This window comes from Xyrauchen texanus, chromosome 33, assembly GCF_025860055.1.
Source record: "Xyrauchen texanus isolate HMW12.3.18 chromosome 33, RBS_HiC_50CHRs, whole genome shotgun sequence".
Lineage (NCBI taxonomy): Eukaryota > Metazoa > Chordata > Actinopteri > Cypriniformes > Catostomidae > Xyrauchen > Xyrauchen texanus.
This window is the reverse complement of record NC_068308.1, coordinates 4,160,510-4,182,301: the sequence shown is the minus strand read 5'-3', so window position 1 is coordinate 4,182,301 and position 21,792 is coordinate 4,160,510. Positions and strand designations below refer to the sequence as shown.

The 21,792-nt window shown below is 42.8% G+C and overlaps 1 protein-coding gene across 2 annotated transcripts in view; it reads right to left on the bottom strand.

Annotated features, from left to right (window-relative positions):
• The window catches only part of adam11 (ADAM metallopeptidase domain 11), a 95,037-nt gene that overhangs the window by 28,239 nt on the left and 45,006 nt on the right, over nt 1–21,792 (bottom strand). For both annotated transcript variants that reach the window (XM_052102978.1, XM_052102979.1), the window contains 3 exons: nt 6,320–6,404; nt 3,161–3,251; nt 3,012–3,063 (listed from right to left, as the gene is read on the bottom strand). In XM_052102978.1, the coding sequence (XP_051958938.1) occupies nt 3,012–3,063; nt 3,161–3,251; nt 6,320–6,404 (228 nt within the window). The remainder of the gene's footprint in view (nt 1–3,011; nt 3,064–3,160; nt 3,252–6,319; nt 6,405–21,792) is intronic.

The window sequence follows — 21,792 nt, the reverse complement described above, 5'->3', positions numbered from 1 at the left end:
GGAGAGATCTGAAAATGGCTGAGCACTGACGGTCCCCATCCAACCTGATGGAGCTTGAGAGGTCCTGCAAAGAAGAATGGGAGAAACTGCCCAAAAATAGGTGTGCATAGCTTGTAGCATCATACAAAAAAAAGGCTGTAATTGGTGCCAAAGGTGCTTCAACAAAGTATTGAGCAAAGGCTGTGAATACTTATGTACATGTGATTTCTTAGATTTGTATTTTGTTTAAATTTGCAAAGATTTCAAACAAACTTCTTTCACGTTGTCATTATGGGGTATTGTTTGTAGAATTTTGAGGTGCTCAGTGTACATGCTCCGATTATAATATCTCTGTTAATTTGAGGTATGCTTATGCAATGTTTGTGGATTGTATTTTGTTACAATTTATCCGTTTATTTATCTGCTTTTATTCGTTATGTAGTGATTTTTACTGCTGTATATCTGTATTTACCCACTGATTCTTCTTGTTCTTTGCTCCAGATGTCCACCATAACTTTTTTCTTTAACTGGGAACTATCAGTTGTTGCTGGGTACCTACCGACACCTAGTGGTAGGTAATTGTAAAACAATTACTGGATCACAAATGTTAGCAAGGACATATTTAATAATCACATTAAACAGGGCTGTGTTATTATTATTACTGTAAATAACCGGAGTGAATATTTGCACATAAATAGTCTGGTGGAAACTAGGCTTATGATGGTATTTGGTAATATGTTATATCACGGTAATTAACATGCACAATATTGTTATCATGGGCATTTCAAAATACTGTAAATTATAACCTTTTAGCCAAATAATTTTGATTTTTCTGATCGCACACTAGTTTTTTTTTCCATCAAAGAATCAAGATTTTTAACACTGTGTGTATGCGGCACAAATGACACATGCACACTCTGATATAAACAATATCAATTTCGGTAACACTTTCTATGAAGCCCATATTTATAATGCATTGTAACGGCATTATAATGCATTAGTAATGTCTCATAATACACCTTATAATATGTTATAACTTCTCATAAATAATTGTAACCACAATTATAATACATTATTATCCTTACCTATTCATAGTTATACATTACCGTATAATGCTTTATAACACAAGAAACAATTATATCTACAGAAGTTAAATTGTACTATATATATATATATATATATATATATATATATATATATATATATATATATATATATATATATATATATATTTTTTTTTTAATATACTGTATGTAATAGGTACGCTTTTAGTAAAGTGACAGAAACAATGCCTTCTTATAAACATCCATTAGATATTTTTAAGTGGTTATAAAGACATTACAAGTCATGCTGGCAGTTATATACATTACACATGCACAAAATACAAAATAACACACATTAAGTGTAACTTTGAGATATTACGAAAAACACATGTAAAGCTACAAGGTTAAAATATATCAGAAACTCCCTCTCGGGAAAACAATATATGTTGATCACACATGTAGCCAACTTTCTTGAATGTAAACACATCGAAGAGTAAAAAATAATTTAAAGAAATTAAACTGATTCTATAATGGACTCTATTCAATAATCTTTAATGTTTGTGCATCTTATTTGGAGACTTATTTTATAAATATCTTCCATTATATAAGTTTGACTTCTGATATATTGTATGTTACAAGTTTATGTTATGGCTGTTTATAAGAAGACATTGCTTTTGTAAATTTACTTACAGCAGGCAAAGCCACTTATAATATGGTGACTTCGTAAAGCCTTTTGACTGTTTACAATATACAGCACTTATACAATAAAAGTTATTAACTTCTGCTGCGTTAAAATTGAATGTTGCTTGTGTTATAATGCATAATACTCTAAAGTATAACTATGATTAGGGGAAGCCTTATAATGTATTATAACTGTAGTTATAATTATTTATGCAAAGATATAACTTATTATAAGGTGTATTATGATACATTATGAATGCAGTATAATACATGTATAATGCCTTTACAATGCATAGAATGCATAGGCTTCAAAGAAAATGTTATCAGTGATTCTAGGTGCATGGAATGATAGTGTCTCTAGCTATAGACAGGCCCTAAAAGCTGCCAGGTCTGCATATTTAAGCAAATTCAAAGAAAATAACCACAACAAGTGAAACTCTGTTTAATTTACATATAGTGAGGGAATTGAAGAACGGATTTATATCTAATTGGCGTAGACACATTTATACTCACTGAACACTTTATTAGGAACGCCTGTACACCTACGTACTTATTCATGCAATAATCTAATCAGCCAATCATGTGGCAGCAGTGCAATGCTTAAAATATACAGAATCTGGAGCTTCAGTTAATGTTCACATCAACCAATGGGGGAAAACTGTGATCTCATTTATTTTGACCGTGACATGATTGTTGGTGCCAGACGGGCTGGTTTGAGACTTTCTCTAACTGCTTATCTCCTGGGATTTTCATGCACAACATTCTCTACAGTTTACTCAGAATAGTGCCCCCCTCCAAAAAAAAAAACATCTTACAAGCTATTGAACAATTATGTGCACATTTTACAAGGGAAATATACTGTATTAGCAAAGTTATATACAGGGTTATATTTGTATCATTCATAATTATTTCTGCTTCATTCAGACTTATTCTTTGTATTCTTTGAAGACTTGTAGTAAGCATCACATCATATTTTCAATTTAGGCATCGCATCCAATCATAAACCAGCAAATGCTTTATAAGTTCTGCACAGCTGTCCTTCATCGCTTTGTTATGCTGCCATTGTTTTAACCCCCCACACCCCATCACCACCAGTTTAGGTCCTGTCCATCCTAAGGGATGAGCTCCTCTCCCCCCCTACCTTCATCAACTTCTGGCAGGATCTGAGCACTGATCCATTGGACAGGGCTTTGGTCCAAAGGAAACTATTCTCTCACTTTATTTGTGTTAAATATTATATTCTCAGAGACTTTCTGGTAGAAAATAAACTATTTAACTGAACATTTTGTGTTCTTGCGCTTGACTCACCCCGTATCTTCCATAATACAACCGAGCCATGGATCTGGACACCTGCAGTCACCTGTTATAAACACACATAAGTAGTCCCTTGTTTATGTAGTTCCATTTATTTAGGACTGGATGGATGGTTTATTTCAGCTGAGTGGAAGGATTCTTACCTGCTGTAGCACGCTCCTTATTCCACATCATTCCAAGGTTCTGACCTAAACTCTGGCACAAGGTGACAGCCATGGGCCCCACATTTCCATACTGACACAAACATACAGGTGGGCAATTTAGTAGTCAATTAGATTGAGTACACTTATCAGAGGAACAATCTGTTTTTAACAACCTGATTAAGTAATCAAAATGTCTGCATTTAGCAGAAACCAAAGAACTGAGAGTGCATTCAAGGAACTTATGTGTTCCCTGGGAATTTGAACCCATGACCTAGGTGTTGCTAGCACGATGTTGTACCACACAGCAAGTCAACATGAAATTATATTCGTAACCAATTTTACTGGCATGGCATGACATACTGTATTTCAAAGTGCAACAGAATATTCAACAATGTAAGGCATGTGATGGAATGTTGGCCTCCTCGTCACTTTGATCACCACTCTGCAGTCATCTGGAGCAGGCACGAGGAAGGAGGGGCACAGTCACTAACAGGGATAACAGCATTTGATGAGTTAATGTTACCTTGTCACCACTGTTGTTCGATACAAAGCGCCTCTCCTCAAGAGGCTGATGTCTTTCTCTTGCATGGCACAGTGGTTTCCTTGCACAGGCAGAAGGTAGGTGGAACTTGATTTTATGCATCAGGAATTCAACTGATTGTGAAAAGTACGCGTTTCATAAGAGATTTTGCTTTAAATAAAAATAGAATTTTTATAGCTAATAGAAGCGGACGGCACTTTGATGGCTGGAGCAGATAAAGCGTAAAATAACTAAACCATTTAAGGCACAAAACTTATCTTAAAGGATTTTATTGAACTCCTTGAACTTACCCTGCTACTGTTACACGCAAAAACACTCTTCAAGACATTGCACCACTCAATTATTTTAGTGTTACATCCAGGCCAGCTGACAGTCTTGCCTGGGCCCGGGACAAGATAATCTTAGATGGGCCCCCCCATGCCCAGATCTCTCCTTTTCCCTTGCTCTTCCTCTCCTGTTCCCCTCCTCCGCTCTTCCTCTCCTGTTCCTCTCCTCTGCTCTTCCTCTCCTGTTCCTCTCCTCTGCTCTGTGCATTTTGGGCACTTTTTGTGTGAAATCATATTCATTTTTTGTCCATCAAAAGTGTGCTTTCACTTTTAATTAAGCATGAGCAGCGCAGCAAAAATAGACTCGGATCTGGCACATTATCTGTTCACCGATGCCAACAGTGACGCATTTCAGCCGGCTTTTTATTTCTCATCTCCATAAATATATCTAGTAGTAAAGCTAATGCAAGGGCTAGAAATCAATGAATTCTTTGCTAATACTTCCTCGTCATCATGGAGAGCGCAGTTCGCACCGCTTTCTCCTTTCCACAAGCGCGTGCTCTCCCGTGGCGTCTGTCGTTGCTATGCAACAATGAACTTGCGCGCCTGTAAAAACGAGCGCGCCGCGTCGCTATTATGAGCTAATATCCAAAATATTTCCATATGTGTCTCTTTCCTCCTTTCTTATCAACAAGTGGATTTACAGCCACCACATCAGCAGCACCGCCGGTCGCAATGTCTCAGCACTTTTATGAAGAGGACGCAACTGCACGCGCTTCGGGCATGCACGCGCATCAAGTACCGGGTTTGAGAAACCTGGTACCGTGGCGTGACGTTTAAAACAAAATTAGTACCGACTTGGTACCGAAGTACCGGGTCTTTGACAACACTCATAAACGTTGGCTGCGCTGTTTCTTACCTTGCTCTACGTTGACTTTACTAACGTTACTTCCAGCTTCTCCGTCACCACCTTTTTTTAAATATTTGTTTAGGACATCTCGAAGGCCTCTATTTTCTTCCCTTCTTCTCTTTTCTTTTCTGAGCACCAGACTTGTGCTGACCGGACATTTTGATCGTAACGTTAGCCTACTGAACTTCAAATCAAATGACAACATCAAATTTTGATCAGTGGCCAAACCATTTTTTGTTTTGGGGGTGGACGGGGGTTCTTGACCACTATTTCAAGGACAATTAGGAAGAAAACAAATAAAAGCTTTTATGTAACTCAAATATTAGATATTTTTTCCACAAATATGCCTATTTTATTTATTTTTTAACAATTATTCCATAATTTAATGAGGGCCCAGTTCTGGGCCCCCCCCCTAACCTGGGCCCGGGACAACAGACACGTTTGTCCCCCCCTGTCGGCGGGCCTGGTTACATCTACCATTTAAAGCACCATTGCTAAAAATATTAATCTTACTAGTCAACCTCACTAATTAGTCAACCAACCTGGCCCATTCCTCGATGGAAACGTTTTCCCCCTGTTTTTTATATTTTATGTACATTTCATTAAAAATATGTATTTTCTTAAGCCTGATACCACACCTAGTGTTTCTATTTTCAATTAACCAACCACAGTGGTGAAGAATGTGGGCATCGGTGGAGCAGAGTCATATGAAGCAAGGTGGAGGAGGTAGAACTACCATGGCAGTTAATGAAGTGAAGCATCTCCAGCTCTGGACCCCAAAAACAGGCATGCGAGTTGAGTGGTGCTGCAACTAACATAGTTGGCAGTATGCAATGAAGCGCACCTGAAGGTAATACCGCTTCGAGATACCTGTCTTTTCCACATGGATGAGTGCCCTCGCCATTAATAAATTCAGTGATCAATTGATTGTGAAAAGTGAGCATTCAGGACTACTCTCCTCCTGAAAAAACACTGGCACCCATTGACTGTATCTTAAACAGCGTGACGTTAGCAAAAAAGAAAGTTGTTTAATAGATGAAGCAAGTTATTACATTATAATGATGGCAAAGATTAGGATGAATTTGGAATAACATACACTGATGAATTGTGCACAATAAGACCAGGAATGTAAATTTAGATTTCATGTTGACTCTTAGTGCCTTACTCAAGAATACAATGTTTTTAACGTTATGGTCATAAATCCTGTTTTTATATATTTAGTTTGTTTGATCTGTAAAGCACTTTGGTTTTTAAATGTGCTCTATAAATAAAGGTTGACTTGACTTGACATAACTCAAGCCTTGTTCCTTGTGGGTCTCAAACCACCAAACATTCAGGTGATGGTTCTGAATTTTAGCCACTGCACCACACCTGAGGATGCTGTAGTAATTGCGAAGCTCAATAATTATTCTACAAAACAAAAAAAAGTGTAAAACTCTTACCTCGTTGACTCCTCCTCCTCGTGTCGCCGAGCAGATGCCCTCAATGTATGCAGTACCACTCCGTCTGCTCTGAAATGTGCGTCCCCTACAGGTAAAAAATATCCAAAAACCTTCAAAAGTGTGATTTGAACTTCAGAAAGAGTTGCTTAACTTGAAAGTTACTCAGTATTTTTTTATTTTTTTGAATTTATTTTTTTTAATGTTTATTGATTCCATCTACAACACAAATAAACATATAAATTATGTTTATAAATTAAACCCCTCCCCCGATACAACCCGCCCACCCCCACCCTACACAAACACGCACTACAGTGGTCACTTACAATACAACAAAAATCCCTCTCCACTGCCTCTCCCTGAGAACCCTCCAAAAAGGCCACTTCCTATTAAACAAATCCCATTTTCCCAAACTTCTAAAACTCGCCTCCTCAAATGCTGCCACCCTGCCCATCACCCTGCACCACTCCTGAAATGAGGGCGCCCCACCCATCTTCCACCCCCTAAGAATAATTTGCCTTCCAACCATAACCCCGGCTAGGACCCAACTTTATGTGGATATCCCCAAAATGAATAACTGCTCCATCACCTAAGATGCATAGTCTGGGGCAAAATGAAAATTGTGTGTCCAATAGGTCACACATAAATCTCTGTACCCTCAACCAAAATTCTTGTAACTTAGCACATCCCCAAAAAACATGGGTTGTGTCCCCGTCTTCTGAATTGCATCGCCGGCAGGTGGGTTATTACAATCTAGAGGGTGTCCAATATAATCAATGCAAAATCTTAAATTGCATCAGACGCACACTTGAATCTCTAGCTGCAGACTTGATGTTTTTTAGAATCCTAGCCCACATTACCTCCTTCAATACCAAGTTTAAATCTCTCTCCCATAATCTCTTGAGAGAAGATGAAGCTCCGTCCCCCAGACACTGAATTAACGGAGTAATACACTGATGCCTCATGACCCTTTCCAAAAGCAGTAATCACCACTTCTAGAATATCTGCCCCTTTAGGGGAGGTGTATGCCAAAAATACTCCCAAAAATAGTACAGAGCTGGTGGCGCAACTGTAAATACCTAAAGAACTGATATCTGGGTATCCTGAATTTTTTGACAACATTTTCAAATGATCTCAACACTCCACTGTCATATAGATCACCAAGCAAATTGACCTCCCTCACAATCCACTCTGTCCAGCAGAATGGGGACTTATTAATACGTAACTTTGGGTTTAGCCATATGCTCGAGGCAACATTTAAATAAATGTCCAAATTAAACACTAATACCTCGTGCAAATGCGAAATAAATGGGTGTGACTTAACTTCTCCTGTTAGTTTAATAGAAAGGCTTTGGAGTGGAATAATAGTGTCAAGAACTTCCTTTTCAATATCAAACCAGGGAGGGGCTCTCTCAGGTGGAAGCGACCAATGAACCAAATGTCTGAGACCGAATGCATAATAATAAAACAAAATCTTGGGTAGGCCTTGCCCACATTTGTCAATCAGCCTATGTAATTTATTAAAATATAATCTGGGACGCTTACCATTCCAGATGGAGGACTTCACTATGCTATCAAATTGCTTGAAGTAAGAGAGGGGGACATATACAGGGAGAGATTGTAGTAGATAGTTGAATTTTGGAATACAATATTTTAATAAAAGTAACTTTTCCAATCATAGATACATTTAATGAAGCCCACCTGCCCACATTGCTCAAAAAACTTATCTCTAACTAAATCACACAAATTTGCTGGGAATATAATGCCCAAATATTTAATGCCCTGTTTGGGCCAATGGAAAGTGCCTGGCTGAAAACCTGTTAATGGGCAGTACGCTGTCAGAGCCAAAGCTTCGGATTTAGACCAATTAACTCTTTATCCTGAGAAATTAGAAAAGGAATAAATAATTCTGTGGAGGCAAGGGATATATCTAGTGTGGTCGGAGATGAATAATAAAACATAATTTGCGTAAAGCAAAAGCTTATTTACCATATCTCCCGCCATCACACCTGGAAAATCATCTTCCCTTCTTATCGTGGCAGCTAATGGTTCCAGGGCAAGACAGAACAATAATGGGGAAAGAGGACAACCCTGAGAGGTGCCCCCTGTTCAGAGTAAAGTAATCTGTAATTAATCAATTTGTTTGTACCACAGCTACCGTGTGTCTATAAAGTAATTTAATCCATCCAATAAAAATCTTCCCGAACCCGTATATATCCAAAATCTCAAAAAGATAATCCCATTCTACCATATCAAATGCTTTTTTAGCGTCAAGTGAGATGGCAGCGACTGGAGTCTGCTCAGTCACCACTGACCACATGATATTAATTAGACACCTAATGTTATCAGAAGAGCTGCAGCCCAAATAAATTCCACTTGATCTATATGTATAAGAGATGTCATAACTTAATCGGTTAGCCAACATTTTTGACAACATTTTTACGTTTAGCTGGATCAGGGAAATTGGACGTTAGCTCTTACATTCACTTGGATCTTTGTCCTTTTTCAGAATCAGACTTTTCCAGGCTTGTGTCATGGTTGATGGAAGCTTTCCATTCTTTAATGATTCCGTATAAACCTCTAACAAAAGTGGAGCCAGTTTTGTAGCATAAGATCTAAAAAAAACGCTAGCACCGGAGCCTTGCCTGTAGGCAAGGCCTTGATTACCTCAGCAAGCTCCTCCAAGGTTATTTCAGAATCAGAGAATGTTTTTGCTCAGTCATCAGTTTAGGGAGTTTGAATTTTTCCAAAAACTTTCTAATATCTTCATTGGTGGACAAAGATGTGGAACTATAAAGATCAAGATAGAATTCTTTAAAAGCATTATTAATATCAATGGCTGAGGTAAATATTTCACCACCAGCAGATTTCACTGAGGGAATGGTAGAAAAAGACTCTTTCCAAAACTCCGCCTTCCATGACAAAATATTTTTATAACTGTATTTCAGTCGGGTCAATTCTCTAAGGCCATCAGTGGACATTTGACACTGCAGACCTGCCTCTGCATTTTTATATTCCCTTCCAACTCCACAAGTTCTTGTGTTTTGAATTTTTTGTTGAATGCAGCATACTGTATGATCCGACCCCTAAGAACCTTCTTCATGCTCAGGAATTCCAACAATTCGGACAGTGTTTCGCCGGCTACGATTCTCCAAATCCTCCAGTTTTTCCAAAACGTGTTCCAAATCTATCTTGGTCACTAGCGGATTAGCAGCTAATTCTCTCTCTGATGATTCTAGATAATCGATCCATCTCTCAATGTCCCCGATTCTTGTAACCAACAAGAATTTAATTTTCATCGCAGTAATCGATCAAAGTATTACAGCAAGATCCTCTAAGTCAGCAACATCCTTTGTCAACATCACAAACATGCTATCCAGTTACTGCTGAATTTCTCCCGTTGCACCGTCCAGTCCTTAGCCTGCAGGCTTGTCTGAGGTTTCAGCTTGAGCACATAAGTGTCTTTTAATATCTCCAGAGGCCAAAGATTTTGAATTCTTTGCCATGTTGACTTCAAAGAACAGATATGAAGCAGGGTGTATCGAATCTCACTGGATTATGACACACACATTTTTAAAAACTAGCAAAGTGCACATAGCTCGCCGTTTACACGTCAGCTCCTCGCATGGCGTCACGTGACTCCCCGGAGGTCACACAATATTAAATTCCAGTTCCATTGGTGTGATGTTGCATCACCCCATGATATGGTTTGACAAATTAATATAAATAATACTTGGTTTGTAAAATTACTTTCCTTCCTAATATTTGAAACAAGAAGTTGGGGCAGGTCATATTAAAGGGCTTGTTCTTATTTAAAACTATGGAATAGACTCAAATCCAAGCAAAATCACACTTGACAGCTTGTACTATAAAATAAGTTTACAGTTCCTGTGGCTGGCTGGCTATTATCGAATGTGTGTGCCTAATTATTCGGACATCACCAGCTCGCTGACTGATCTCACTAAAAAGGGAGCTCCAAACCCAGTCCAGTGGATGGAGCCATGCCAACAAGCATTCCTGCAGGTACAAGCTGCACTTTGTGGTGGGCCACTTCTACATTCCCCTAACTTCTCTCTCCCTTTTGTTTTGCAGATGGATGCATCAGACAGGGGGCTTGGTGCTGTACTTTCCCAGGTGGTGGAGGGGGAGGAGTACCCGGTGTTGTACATTAGTCAGAATCTCTCAAAGTACAGCAACATATAGAAGGAGTGCTTGGCCATCAAGTGGGTGGTCCTCACTCTCCGCTACTATTTGCCGGGATGAGCATTCACTCTCTGTTCAGACCATGCACTGCTCCAATGGTGCCACTGCATGAATGATGCCAATGCACGGATCACCTGTTGGTATCTAGCACTCCAGCCGTTTAAGTTCGAGGTGGTCCACAGGCCGGTGGTGCAGATGGCTGTAACAGACTTTCTCTCCAGAGAGGGAGTGGGCAAGCCGGACAGTTCCCCCTGCCTGAGTCGGACGGTGGGGGTATGTGGAGGCGAGGGCATATTCAAGTGTTCGTCTGGGGAGAGAGAAGGCGGTAAGGGTTTTCAAATTATATTAATTGCTGTTAATTGTTGTTTCTATGTTCGCAGTGAGAGATTGTTGAAATAAAAATGAGCCAGACTGCAGAGTGGGAGAGAGAACTCAGCTGACAGTCGTACGCTTTGGCCGCTGCCATTCCCAGAGCATTTGAGTGTTTATACATGAAGAACAAGAACGCCCAGACTGCTACCAGTGGTAGAAGCACATGCACTTGAGAGCATGCTAGTTCAGTAGAACCTAAAGAAAGAGAAGGTGCATGTCAAGCTAAGCGAAAATGCCAGAAATATGGTAAAAAAAGGTAATCGAAGATGGTATCCGTGGACTAGGCATGTTCACGGTAATCATTAGTAATATTCAGTTAATTACAGCTTAATATGCATATTGGGAGCTGTGGTACTGCAAGTATCATTAGGCTCCCTGTAGAAGCGTTGATGGTGAATGTCTCTAAAAAGGACATTATATTGCATTGCATTAGACGGAAGTCCATTGAGTGCGGAAACATCCACCATGTGGCCGTTTCACTTACCCTGCACATTGATAAACATCTAGAGAGGTTTATTTTCACCTTATTCACTTCCCAGAGCTTCAACTTATTCTCGAGTTTCCTTGGTTGGCACAACCCAAACCTCAATTTGACTGGCCTACTGGAACCCTGAAAGAATGGGATGAGAAGTGCATTTCAAACTGTCTGAAGACCTACCCTTTTACAACCCCTCTTGAGTCCCCAGTGACTTCTTCAAACCTTCTGTTTCTTTTGAGTCTATAGTGACCCCTCTCAGGTCCTCGGCCCCTCCTGAGCCATCAGTGTCCTCTCTCAAGTCTCCAACACCTGTTCTCAAGCACTCAAGAGTATTCAGAGTCCCAAGTAATCCCTACTTGTTCCAAAAGGTTTACAAACTGTCCTGAGTCCCAGTTGAATATCATGATCTGTTGGAGGTATTCAGTAAAAGAAAGGCTTCCACACATCCCCTTCATCCACTGTTGCTGTTTTCTTCTTTGTTGGCAAGAAAGATGGAGTCTATGGACTCAAAGACATCATCCTGAACTAGGTAATGAGTTTCCAGGCTGCATCTTTGTCCCTAACACTGTTCCTTCTAGTGTATTGCAGAGGTCCCACTTCTCATGTCTGACAGGGCATTCAGGGATAACAAGAATCTTGGATTTCATCAAAGGATGTTTCTGGTGGCCCACCATGGAAAAAACACAAGATCAGTCGTCTGAGCTTGTAAAGTATGTACCCAAAACAAGGTCCCAAGATTGCTTCCACAAGGTCTGAATACCCTTCATCAGACCACCATAGATATGTCCCAATTTGAATGTCAGTATGGTTTTCAGCCATCTCTGTTTCCAGAAAAAATCTTGGAGGTAGGAGTGCCATCAGCAGAGCGGTTGGCCAGTAATGCAGACGAACCTGGCAGAGAGCCCGGATCTAACCAAACAACTAACCAACGATGCAGGCTAGGCTGCGTCCTGGAATATGGGCATGGCTGTTGACTAAGGACATTCCACTCATGGTGGAATCCAGATAACTAGCCCCTAGATGAATCCATTCCTTTAAGATTCTTAAATGAATCCTGTCACCAATAGGCTCCAGTTGCCACAGTCACTAAAGATACATCCCACCTTCCACATCTCATGACTGAAACCCTTGCTTTGTAGTCCTCTGTCTCCTACTGTTCAACCTCCTCCAGACCCTTGGATCATTCTGGGGCAACCAACATACACTATTCAATGCATCTTAAGTTCTTGGCAGGTGAAGGTAAAAACACAATATTTGGTGGACTAGGAGGGCTATGGACCTGAGGAGAGGTCATGGATGGCATCATTCTAGACCTTGAATTGATCAGGGAGTTGAATTTCTAAGGACTCTGAGGGAACATGAAATGCCACTCCTAGAAGGCGGAAGGAGGGTCCTGTGAGAAGGGCCATGTGCCAGATGGCCACTTAATGGGATAAGTTCCCATTAGGTTTCCCTGTTATGGTCATTAGTTCCTGTTCTCATAAGTTTGTCAATCTTAATGCACACCTGTGCTTTATTTTATGCTTGTTTGTCACTCTAAGTTCTCTTGGTTTTGTGCTTTATTACTTAGTTTTGAGTTTGCATTCAATGTGTTTGCTGATGTTTATGAAGGTGAATCTTATTTCATCATTAAAGATATCTGAGTTATTTACCTTTGTGCCTTGCCTACCTGCATTTTACTGGTACATTTACTAAGTTTACCCAAACCACATTACAACAAGCTACTAGATTAGACTTCATTATACAGCCTCAACATGAAGAAAACCATTGCTGTCAATGACAGAAGATAATTTATTTGACATGCTCTTTTGAGGAAGGCTATGTGTTGCAGTGATGCTCTTCATCTCTGCTAGGTAACATTCATACAAGTCATACTTTAACACACATATCTTTGCTTTCTGAAGTTGTTCCTCAAAAGGATTACTGATGCAAACAAAACATCTTCGGAAGCTACTATCCTGAGTGGGATTGGAGAAAGACCAAGATTTGTGGATTAGCCGTTCTATTGACCTGATGAGAGTGATGAAGTTAGAGAAATGGTAGTGCTGTCCAGAGCTGCTAGGTTAAGATCTGTAGGAACATTTTGCCACTGGTCAGGTGAGGCAGACTCTAGGTGTGAGCAATATAACCAAAATCTTATATCACAATATGAATTATTTTATATCACGTTAATGATACACAACATATTACAACATAGTTCAAAATGTGGTTTATATATTAAATAACAATATTGTAATACCTATTTTTTAACAATCCAGTCAGTGTATTAAATACTTTATAAATGAAAACTACTTCCTCTTATTTAATTTTCTCTTTATTTGGAACTTGACAAAGACAAAGCAAACAAACAAACAAACAAACAAACAAACAAACAAACAAACAAACAAAAAACTACATTTGGTTTTAAATCAACCTTTCCATAATGCTAAATTTCACATTATGCCACTGTGGTGAACAACTGGATAAAATTCCAAGAATCTCAGTTTATGGCAGAGGCCCTCCCTAACTGTCAAGGCAAGGGAAAGTGGCTCCATTTTGAATGGATTGTGACCAACACAAATATTTGCCAAGCAGTTATCAGGTAAGCTGTATGTACAACTGCCAAAAAGTAAAGTCAGAAAGAAGGCCCTGGACCTACCCACACATCGGAAAGGACTTCTCAATGGTCAATGAGTGGTCTGCAATGAGTGATCTGCAAAATCCTGTGCAACATTTTAAATCCTCCATTGTATGGATTGAGCTAAGGACAATAAAAATTCCTCAAGACCTCTCGAAGCAACATCAACTTACCATGTGGCAAAAGCTGAAATAAAGAAGCCACAAAGACAAACCTTAAAGCTTTACTCTTAAAATGGGCACCAACTGCAACACATCCAATCCATGTTTGTTCACAGAACTGTTTATGAAATTGCACTTTTTTGATTAGCACAATAGTTCACAAAAATGTAACTATTAAGTTATAAATGAATGCATGGTTAATATTTAATCTTTCAGTATAATATTTAGACTATGCATTCAGACCAATGCCAAGAATATTTTGGAAGTGATTTGAAAAAGAAATAATGCATAGACAAACTTTAAGGGCAGTGATTTGTGTACTTTAAAAAATGCAAATTAGTTCCACACAGAGAAGGGAGGGTGGACCACACTGTGTGGGCCCCCCTTTGATGTCAGCTGCCAATCTTGATCCTGAAACAGGAAGGTGCCACACTGGAATCTCCTCCTCATCAGGAAGGTATAAAGCATCCTTACAATCAGCCACACCCTTCATCTGAGTTTCCAGCTAGCAAGTCAGAAGGACATAACAGTAACACTAAAAATTCTGTGTCTCTAGATCATCCTGAGAAACATCGAATTTCGGCATCTTCTTTTCAGAGTCTCCAATTCACAGAGCGAGAGACAGTAGAAGATCGAACAAGTATCAAGTCTCACTACAAGAAACAATAGCCATGCCAAGTTCGAAGTCCCCATACCAGGGAAATAACTACAGAGATACCAGTGACAAGGTTTATTTCTGGCAAGCAATCCTTCCCTTCAAAATTTGTGCATCTGCATGTTTCAGACTTGTGCCAACATTAGGACTGCATCTGCATGTTCCAGATCGCAAGAATCCTCTTGATGCTTCAGGAGACCAGCATTTCTCAGCTTCGTGTTCAAGCCTGTTCAAATGGAATACAGTAATGTATTACAGTGTCCCACTGTAATAAGGCCTGAACCACCAGTGGAAGACGTCGCTATCATAGAACCCACCGATCAATCAAGCAGAATATAAATATATCACTATCCAAACTTCTCTCCAGAGATCTTGGCATTAGTGTATACTTTTTATGATTATCTAATGTTCCCTACAGTGTTCCCTAACCTGTGTATCAAATGTCTAGCAAATAATATTTGAGTTATTTGTTCATTAGAAATCAGAAACTTAAATGTATTATTATTAAATCAATTGCTAAATGTATTTATGTAACCCGCACAAGAAGAGACAGTCACAATGTAGATAAAAACTGCTTTTATTGAAAGAGCAGGCAAAAGTACAAAAGGGCAAATCCAGAGAAGAGTAGTAGTGGGGGGCGATAGGTCGAAGCCGGGGAATCAGGATATGGCAAAGGGACGAATCTACAGAAGAGTGGTCGAGGAAAGCGTAAGGTCGAAGCCGGGGAAATCAGAATAGGAAGTAGAATAAGACAAGCGAGTTGAATAGACAGGGGAGCTAGGGGAACACTAGAGCTGGCAAAGCGAAGGGGTAAACTAAACAATAACCAACACGAGTGAGACGAAAGGGCAGCGTATAAATAGGGGAAAACGAACAGTGCAGGTGAAACTAATAATCGAGTGATTGGGACGAGTGCGGGTGAAACTAATACTCTGGTGATTGGGAGCGAGCGTGAGAGCCAGAGGGGGGTGATTGGGAGCGAGCGTGTGAGCTCGAGGAAGCGGAGCGAACTAGAGGAGCGGGGTTCGTTACAGTACTCCCCCCTCTGCTATGGACGGCTCTGGACGGCCGCACTCGGTTGCGAGGAGCACGACCTCTGGGAAGCGGTCTTGGGACGATCGGGATGCTGGCGATGGTAGTCTAGCTTGAGAGCTTGATCCAGGACATCTCTCGACCGTATCCACGACTGTTCCTCAGGTCCGTAGCCCTCCCAGTCGACCAGGTACTGCAGCTCGCCACCCGGCGTCGGGAGTCTAGCAGGGCCCGGACCGTATAGAGCGGGTTGACCTCCGACATCGAGTGGTGGAGGGTGTGTCTGGGCTGCCGTGGGTGAGAACATGGGACTATAGTGCACTGGCTTTAAAAGGGAAACATGAAACACAGGACAAATTTTGTAGCGGGGTGGCAAAAGTAATTGATAAGTGACAGGGTTTATTCTTTTAATAATTTTAAAAGGGCCGACATACTTGGGGCTTAGCTTCTTACACGGGAGACAGAGGCGGATGTCTCGGTCAGAGCCAAACCCTTTGGCCCGGATGGAACAGGGGCGCAGGACGGCGTCGGCGGTCTGCCTTGGACTTCTGGGTCTGGGTGGAGCGTTGTATCCGGTCATGGGTGGCTCTCCAGACCTGGGCACATCTTCGGGCCCAGGCATCCACGCCGGAACGTCACTGGGATCAGCTTCCCACGGGAAAAGGGGTGGTTGGTAGCCCAGGACGCATTGGAAAGGGGTGAGACATGTAGAAGAGCTGACCAGGCTGTTCTGGGCGTATTCGGCCCAGGGGAGATAGGTGTGCCAGCTGTCTTGGTTCTGGGCGCAGTAGGCTCGCAGGTACCTGCCAATCTCCTGGTTGAGACGCTCGGTCTGGCCATTGGTCTGGGGGTGGTATCCCGAGGAGAAGTTGAGTTGGATACCCAGTCTGTCACTGAAGGCTCGCCAGAAGCGAGACGTGAACTGGGTACCCGATCCGAGTGATCTCCTCGGGAATACCGAAGTTTCTGAAGATGTGGGTGATCATGTGGTCGGCCAGTTGTGTCACGTTGGGTAACCCGGGTAGGGGAATCAGGCGGCACATTTTGGAGAAACGGTCTATTACCACAAGGATTTTGGTCCAGCCGTCGGAGGGGGCAAGTCGGTAATAAAGTCCATGGCGATGTGGGACCACGGTCGGTCAGGGATAGGTAACGGTTGGAGGAGTCCTGCGGGAAGGTGACGAGGGGTTTTGGACTGGGCACAGACTGGACACGAGAGGACATAGTCGTGGATGTCGTCCTTGAGCGAGGGCCACCAAAATCTCCTAGCGAGGAGTTCGGTAGTACGGGTAATCCCCGGGTGGCCAGAACAGAGGGAAGTGTGAACCCATTGCATCAGCTGAGGGCGAATAATGGTGGGTACATACATCCTGTTGGGGGGCGTTTGAGGAGGCGCGGGCTCGTCGCCTTGAGCCTGTAGGATGGCCTCCGTCAGTTCCCACCTAACGGGTGCGACGACACACGACATGGGGAGGATTTTCTCCGACCCCGGGGGTTCCGAGCCATGGTTGAAGAGACGAGAGAGGGCGTCAGCCTTGATGTTCTGGGAGCACGGGCGAAAAGTAACAGAAAAGTTAAAGCGGGTAAAGAACATCGCCCACCTGGCCTGTCGAGGGTTCAACCTCTTGGCTGAGCGAAGGTACTCCAGGTTCTTATGGTCGGTGAAAACGACAAAAGGGAACCTAGAGCCCTCCAACCAGTGATGCCACTCCTCCAGGGCTAGCTTGATGGCCAGCAGCTCTCTATTCCCGACGTCGTAGTTCTGTTCGGGGGAGGACAGTTTTTGGGAATAGAAAGCACAAGGGTATAGTTTGGCGGGAGTCCTGTGTGGTTGGGAGAGTACAGCTCCCACCCCTACCTCTGAGGCATCCACCTCTACCACGAACGGGAGAGTGGGATCGGGTTGTTGGAGAACTGGGGAGGTGGTAAAGGCCTCCTTTAGGGCCTGGAAGGCCTGCTGTGCGGGTGTGTTCCAAGTGAGGTATTTCGGGTTGCCTCGTGTCAGGGACGTGAGCGGTGCGGTGATCTTGCCGAAGTTTCTAATAAAACGCCGGTAGTAGTTGGCGAAACCCAGGAATTGTTGGAGTTCTTTGAGCGTACTGGGCTCGGGCCAGGACAGGACTGCGGCAACCTTGTCGGTCTCCATCTCCATAGTTCCAGCAGACAAGACGTAGCCCAAGAAGGAGACGGAGGGGTGGTGAAATGCACACTTCTCTGCCTTCACGAACAGGTCGTGTTCTCGCAGTCTCTGTAACACTCTCGAGACGTGAACGGTGTGTTCAGAGAGTGTGGAGGAGTAAATTAAAAGGTCGTCTATGTAGACGACGAGGAAGAGGTCTAGCATGTCCCGGAAGACGTCGTTCATGAACGACTGGAACACCGAGGGGGAGTTGGCGAGGCCGTACGGCATCACCAAGTACTCATAGTGCCCCCTGGTGGTGATGAACGCCATCTTCCACTCGTCCCCTTTGCGGATGCGTACAAGGTTGTACGCGCTCCTGAGGTCCAGCTTAGTGAAGATCTTCGCCTTACTGACCTGTTCGAGGGACGGCTGGATGAGAGGCAGGGGGTAGGTGAACTTCACCGTAGCCTTATTTAAGGCTCGGTAATCGATGCAGGGGCGAAGCCCGCCATCCTTCTTGCCCATGAAAAAGAAGCCGGACGCCACCGGGGAGGTGGACGGCCGAATGATGCCCAGACTGAGCGCCTCATCGACGTAGTCCTCCATAGCCTTGGTTTTGGGTAGCGTTAAGGGGTATACTCGGCTCTTAGGGAGTGGGGACCCCGGAAGGAGATCGATGGCGCAGTCCACACTACGGTGTGGGGGAAGACTAACCTGGGTCTTCTCGAACACATCAGCGTAGGAGGCATACTCAGGAGGGATGGAGACCGGAGACTTCACTTCAGGGCTCTCTACGGAGGTGGAGAACACTGGAAGGGAAATACAATGGGTCAAACAGTGGTCGGTCCAGCGAAACAGCTCCCCCGTGTGCCAGGAAATGTGGGGGTCATGAAGCGCTAACCAGGGGTGGTCCAAGACCACTGGGTCTCTAGGTGACTGCACAATAAAAAACTGGATGAGCTCTGTGTGAAATAAGCCCACTTGGAGGGACAATGGCATGGTCCGAAAGGAAATAAGACCCGATCCGAGGGGTGCCCCATCCAGAGAATTAACTCGGAGAGGTGGCACGACCGGACTGAGTGGGATGGACAGTTTTTGGACCAAGCCATCGTCTAAAAAATTCCCCGCTGCCCCGGAATCAACTAGGGCTGGGGTAGAAAAGGAGACATCGTTAAAACTCAACACTACAGGGAGGCAGACTTGTTTCTGGGTAATGCTGAGAATGACTGACGTTCTCACCTGACTTTTGGAGAGGGAACGTCGGGGACAGGTTGGGCACGAGGTAACACGGTGGTCCAAAGCGCAACAGTACAGGCAGAGGTTCTGCATCAACCGTCTAGTTCGTTCTGCCTGTGTTAACGGAGCGCGACCAAGTTGCATGGGTTCGGTTTTGGGAGAGCATTCGGGAGTGATGAGTTTAGACGAGTTAAGGCCCGTTGAAAGCTCTTGGACGACCGAGGGGGTGCGAAAAGTACAGTCACGAAGCAAGTTATCCACTGTTATGGAGAGCTGAATGTAGTTCTCCAGCGACAGCGACTCTCCTCGACATGCCAATTCCATTTGGAGCTGGTCACTCAAACCCAGGCGATAGACGGTCAACAAAGCGGGGTCGCTCCACCCGCTACCCACGGCAAGGGTGCGGAAATCAAGTGCGTAGGCTGCGGCTGTGCGTGATGCCTATTTCAGAAACACGAGGCGGCTGCCCACATCCCTACCAGCTGCCGGGAGATTAAAAACCACGGCAATCTGGTGGCAAAACTGATCGTAAGAAGTCAATAGGGGGCTATTGGCAGTCCACAATGCAGTGGCCCATTGACGTGCTTTACCCGAGAGCAGTGAGATTAAAAAATGTACTCTCTCACTGTCAGTGCGTAAAAGGGGGTGATACGTCATGTACACACTACATTGCATTAAAAACTCCTGACAAGCTTCCGACGAACCGTCAAACCTCTTGGGGGGTTGAAAGCTCGCGGAGCTGGGAAATGCGGTGGGAACATCAATGGGTACGGGGGCAGATACAGGTGGAACAGGGTGAAATTGATCGGAAAAAGTACGTACCGCGTGCAGTATTTCCTGTATCTGCTGTGTTTGGTCGTGTTTCCCAACCGTAGATCGTTGGGCAGAAAGCGCTGTGCAAATCCGTTCTAGCGAGCTGCGGAAATCCTCCGTGGGTTCCATTGTGACTGTCTTCAGTTGGGTTGGTTATTCTGTAACCCGCACAATAAGAGACAGTCACAATGTAGATAAAAACTGCTTTTATTGAAAGAGCAGGCAAAAGTACAAAAGGGCAAATCCAGAGAAGAGTAGTAGTGGGGGGCGATAGGTCGAAGCCGGGGAATCAGGGTATGGCAAAGGGGCGAATCTACAGAAGAGTGGTCGAGGAAAGCGTAAGGTCGAAGCCGGGGAAATCAGAATAGGAAGTAGAATAAGACAAGCGAGTTGAATAGACAGGGGAGCTAGGGGAACACTAGAGCTGGCAAAGCGAAGGGGTAAACTAAACAATATCCAACACGAGTGAGACGAATGGCAGCGTAAAAATAGGGGAAAACGAACAGTGCAGGTGAAACTAATAATCGAGTGATTGGGACGAGTGCGGGTGAAACTAATACTCTGGTGATTGGGAGCGAGCGTGAGAGCCAGAGGGGGGTGATTGGGAGCGAGCGTGTGAGCTCGAGGAAGCGGAGCGAACTAGAGGAGCGGCGTTCGTTACAATTTAGCAAGTTATCTTTCCATAATAATTGTCATCCTCTGCCATTGCTACATCCAATTCAACCACTTTCATCTTGCCATATTATGCTCTTTATTTACCTCTTCATTTATATTATCTTTTAGCATATTAGTAACATTTAGTAGTTTTTAGTTTTCCTTGTTTATCTTTTTGTAAATAAAATCAATTTTATTACAACTGTGTCTGCCTTGTGTTGATAATAGAGTAAGGGCTCTAAAGGTTAGGCCGATTAATCAGATGACACACTCCTTCCAATTTATATATTTCTAATTTCTTGAATGGTCCATTCAAGAGGTTTGGAGGAGTGGCAGCACATATTTCATCTTATTCGGTGACAGTGCACCACTACTAACATTGGTATGTGCTCTGACACAATCTGCAGTATGTCCCTTGCTTCCTCTACAGGAGGGGAATCGAGACTCGAGGCTGTGCTCCATTTCCAGCAAAGCTTACTCTGATACATGTGCCTCAACTAGAGCATCATTATTTTCCTGCAATGCCTCAAGAGTTGATTTAAATTGTGCCTGCAGTGCTTTTAGCTACCTAGATTTAGCTGCTTTTGGCCTTTCTCGTGCCTTGAAAATGGATGTAGTGGTGCTTGAATGGCTGCTGGATAGCTGCAGGCAAAGGACTATCCCACTAGGTGTGTCGAGGTAATGCAACCTCTGGAGATCTAATGCACATTTTAATTTGTAACCTTGTATGAAAGGTATTAGAAAATATACATTTTAGGTTACCATTCACACTGATGATAAAGGCTGGAGTGCAAAGGTAATTGAAAGATTTTAAAACGAGTGTTTCCTAAGTGTGGGCTGCTATACGCATGTATTGAATGAAAGCCACAAGTTCCATGAACATTTGTATTAGACTATTTTAAAAGATATACAAATTTCATTGTGTAGGGCAAATGTTTTGTTGTTCATTGTGTAGGGCAAATCATGTTTTATATGGATTTGAATTAATTTCATTGCAAAGAGCATTTGTGAAAGCTTGCCTCATTTAATATTTTTTTTTTGTGTGTAATATAACAATTATTATTGAGTAGATTAAAACACAGATTCTTCCCTGATTTCTTAGATGGCTCTTAGATTATAACATTTAAGAACCT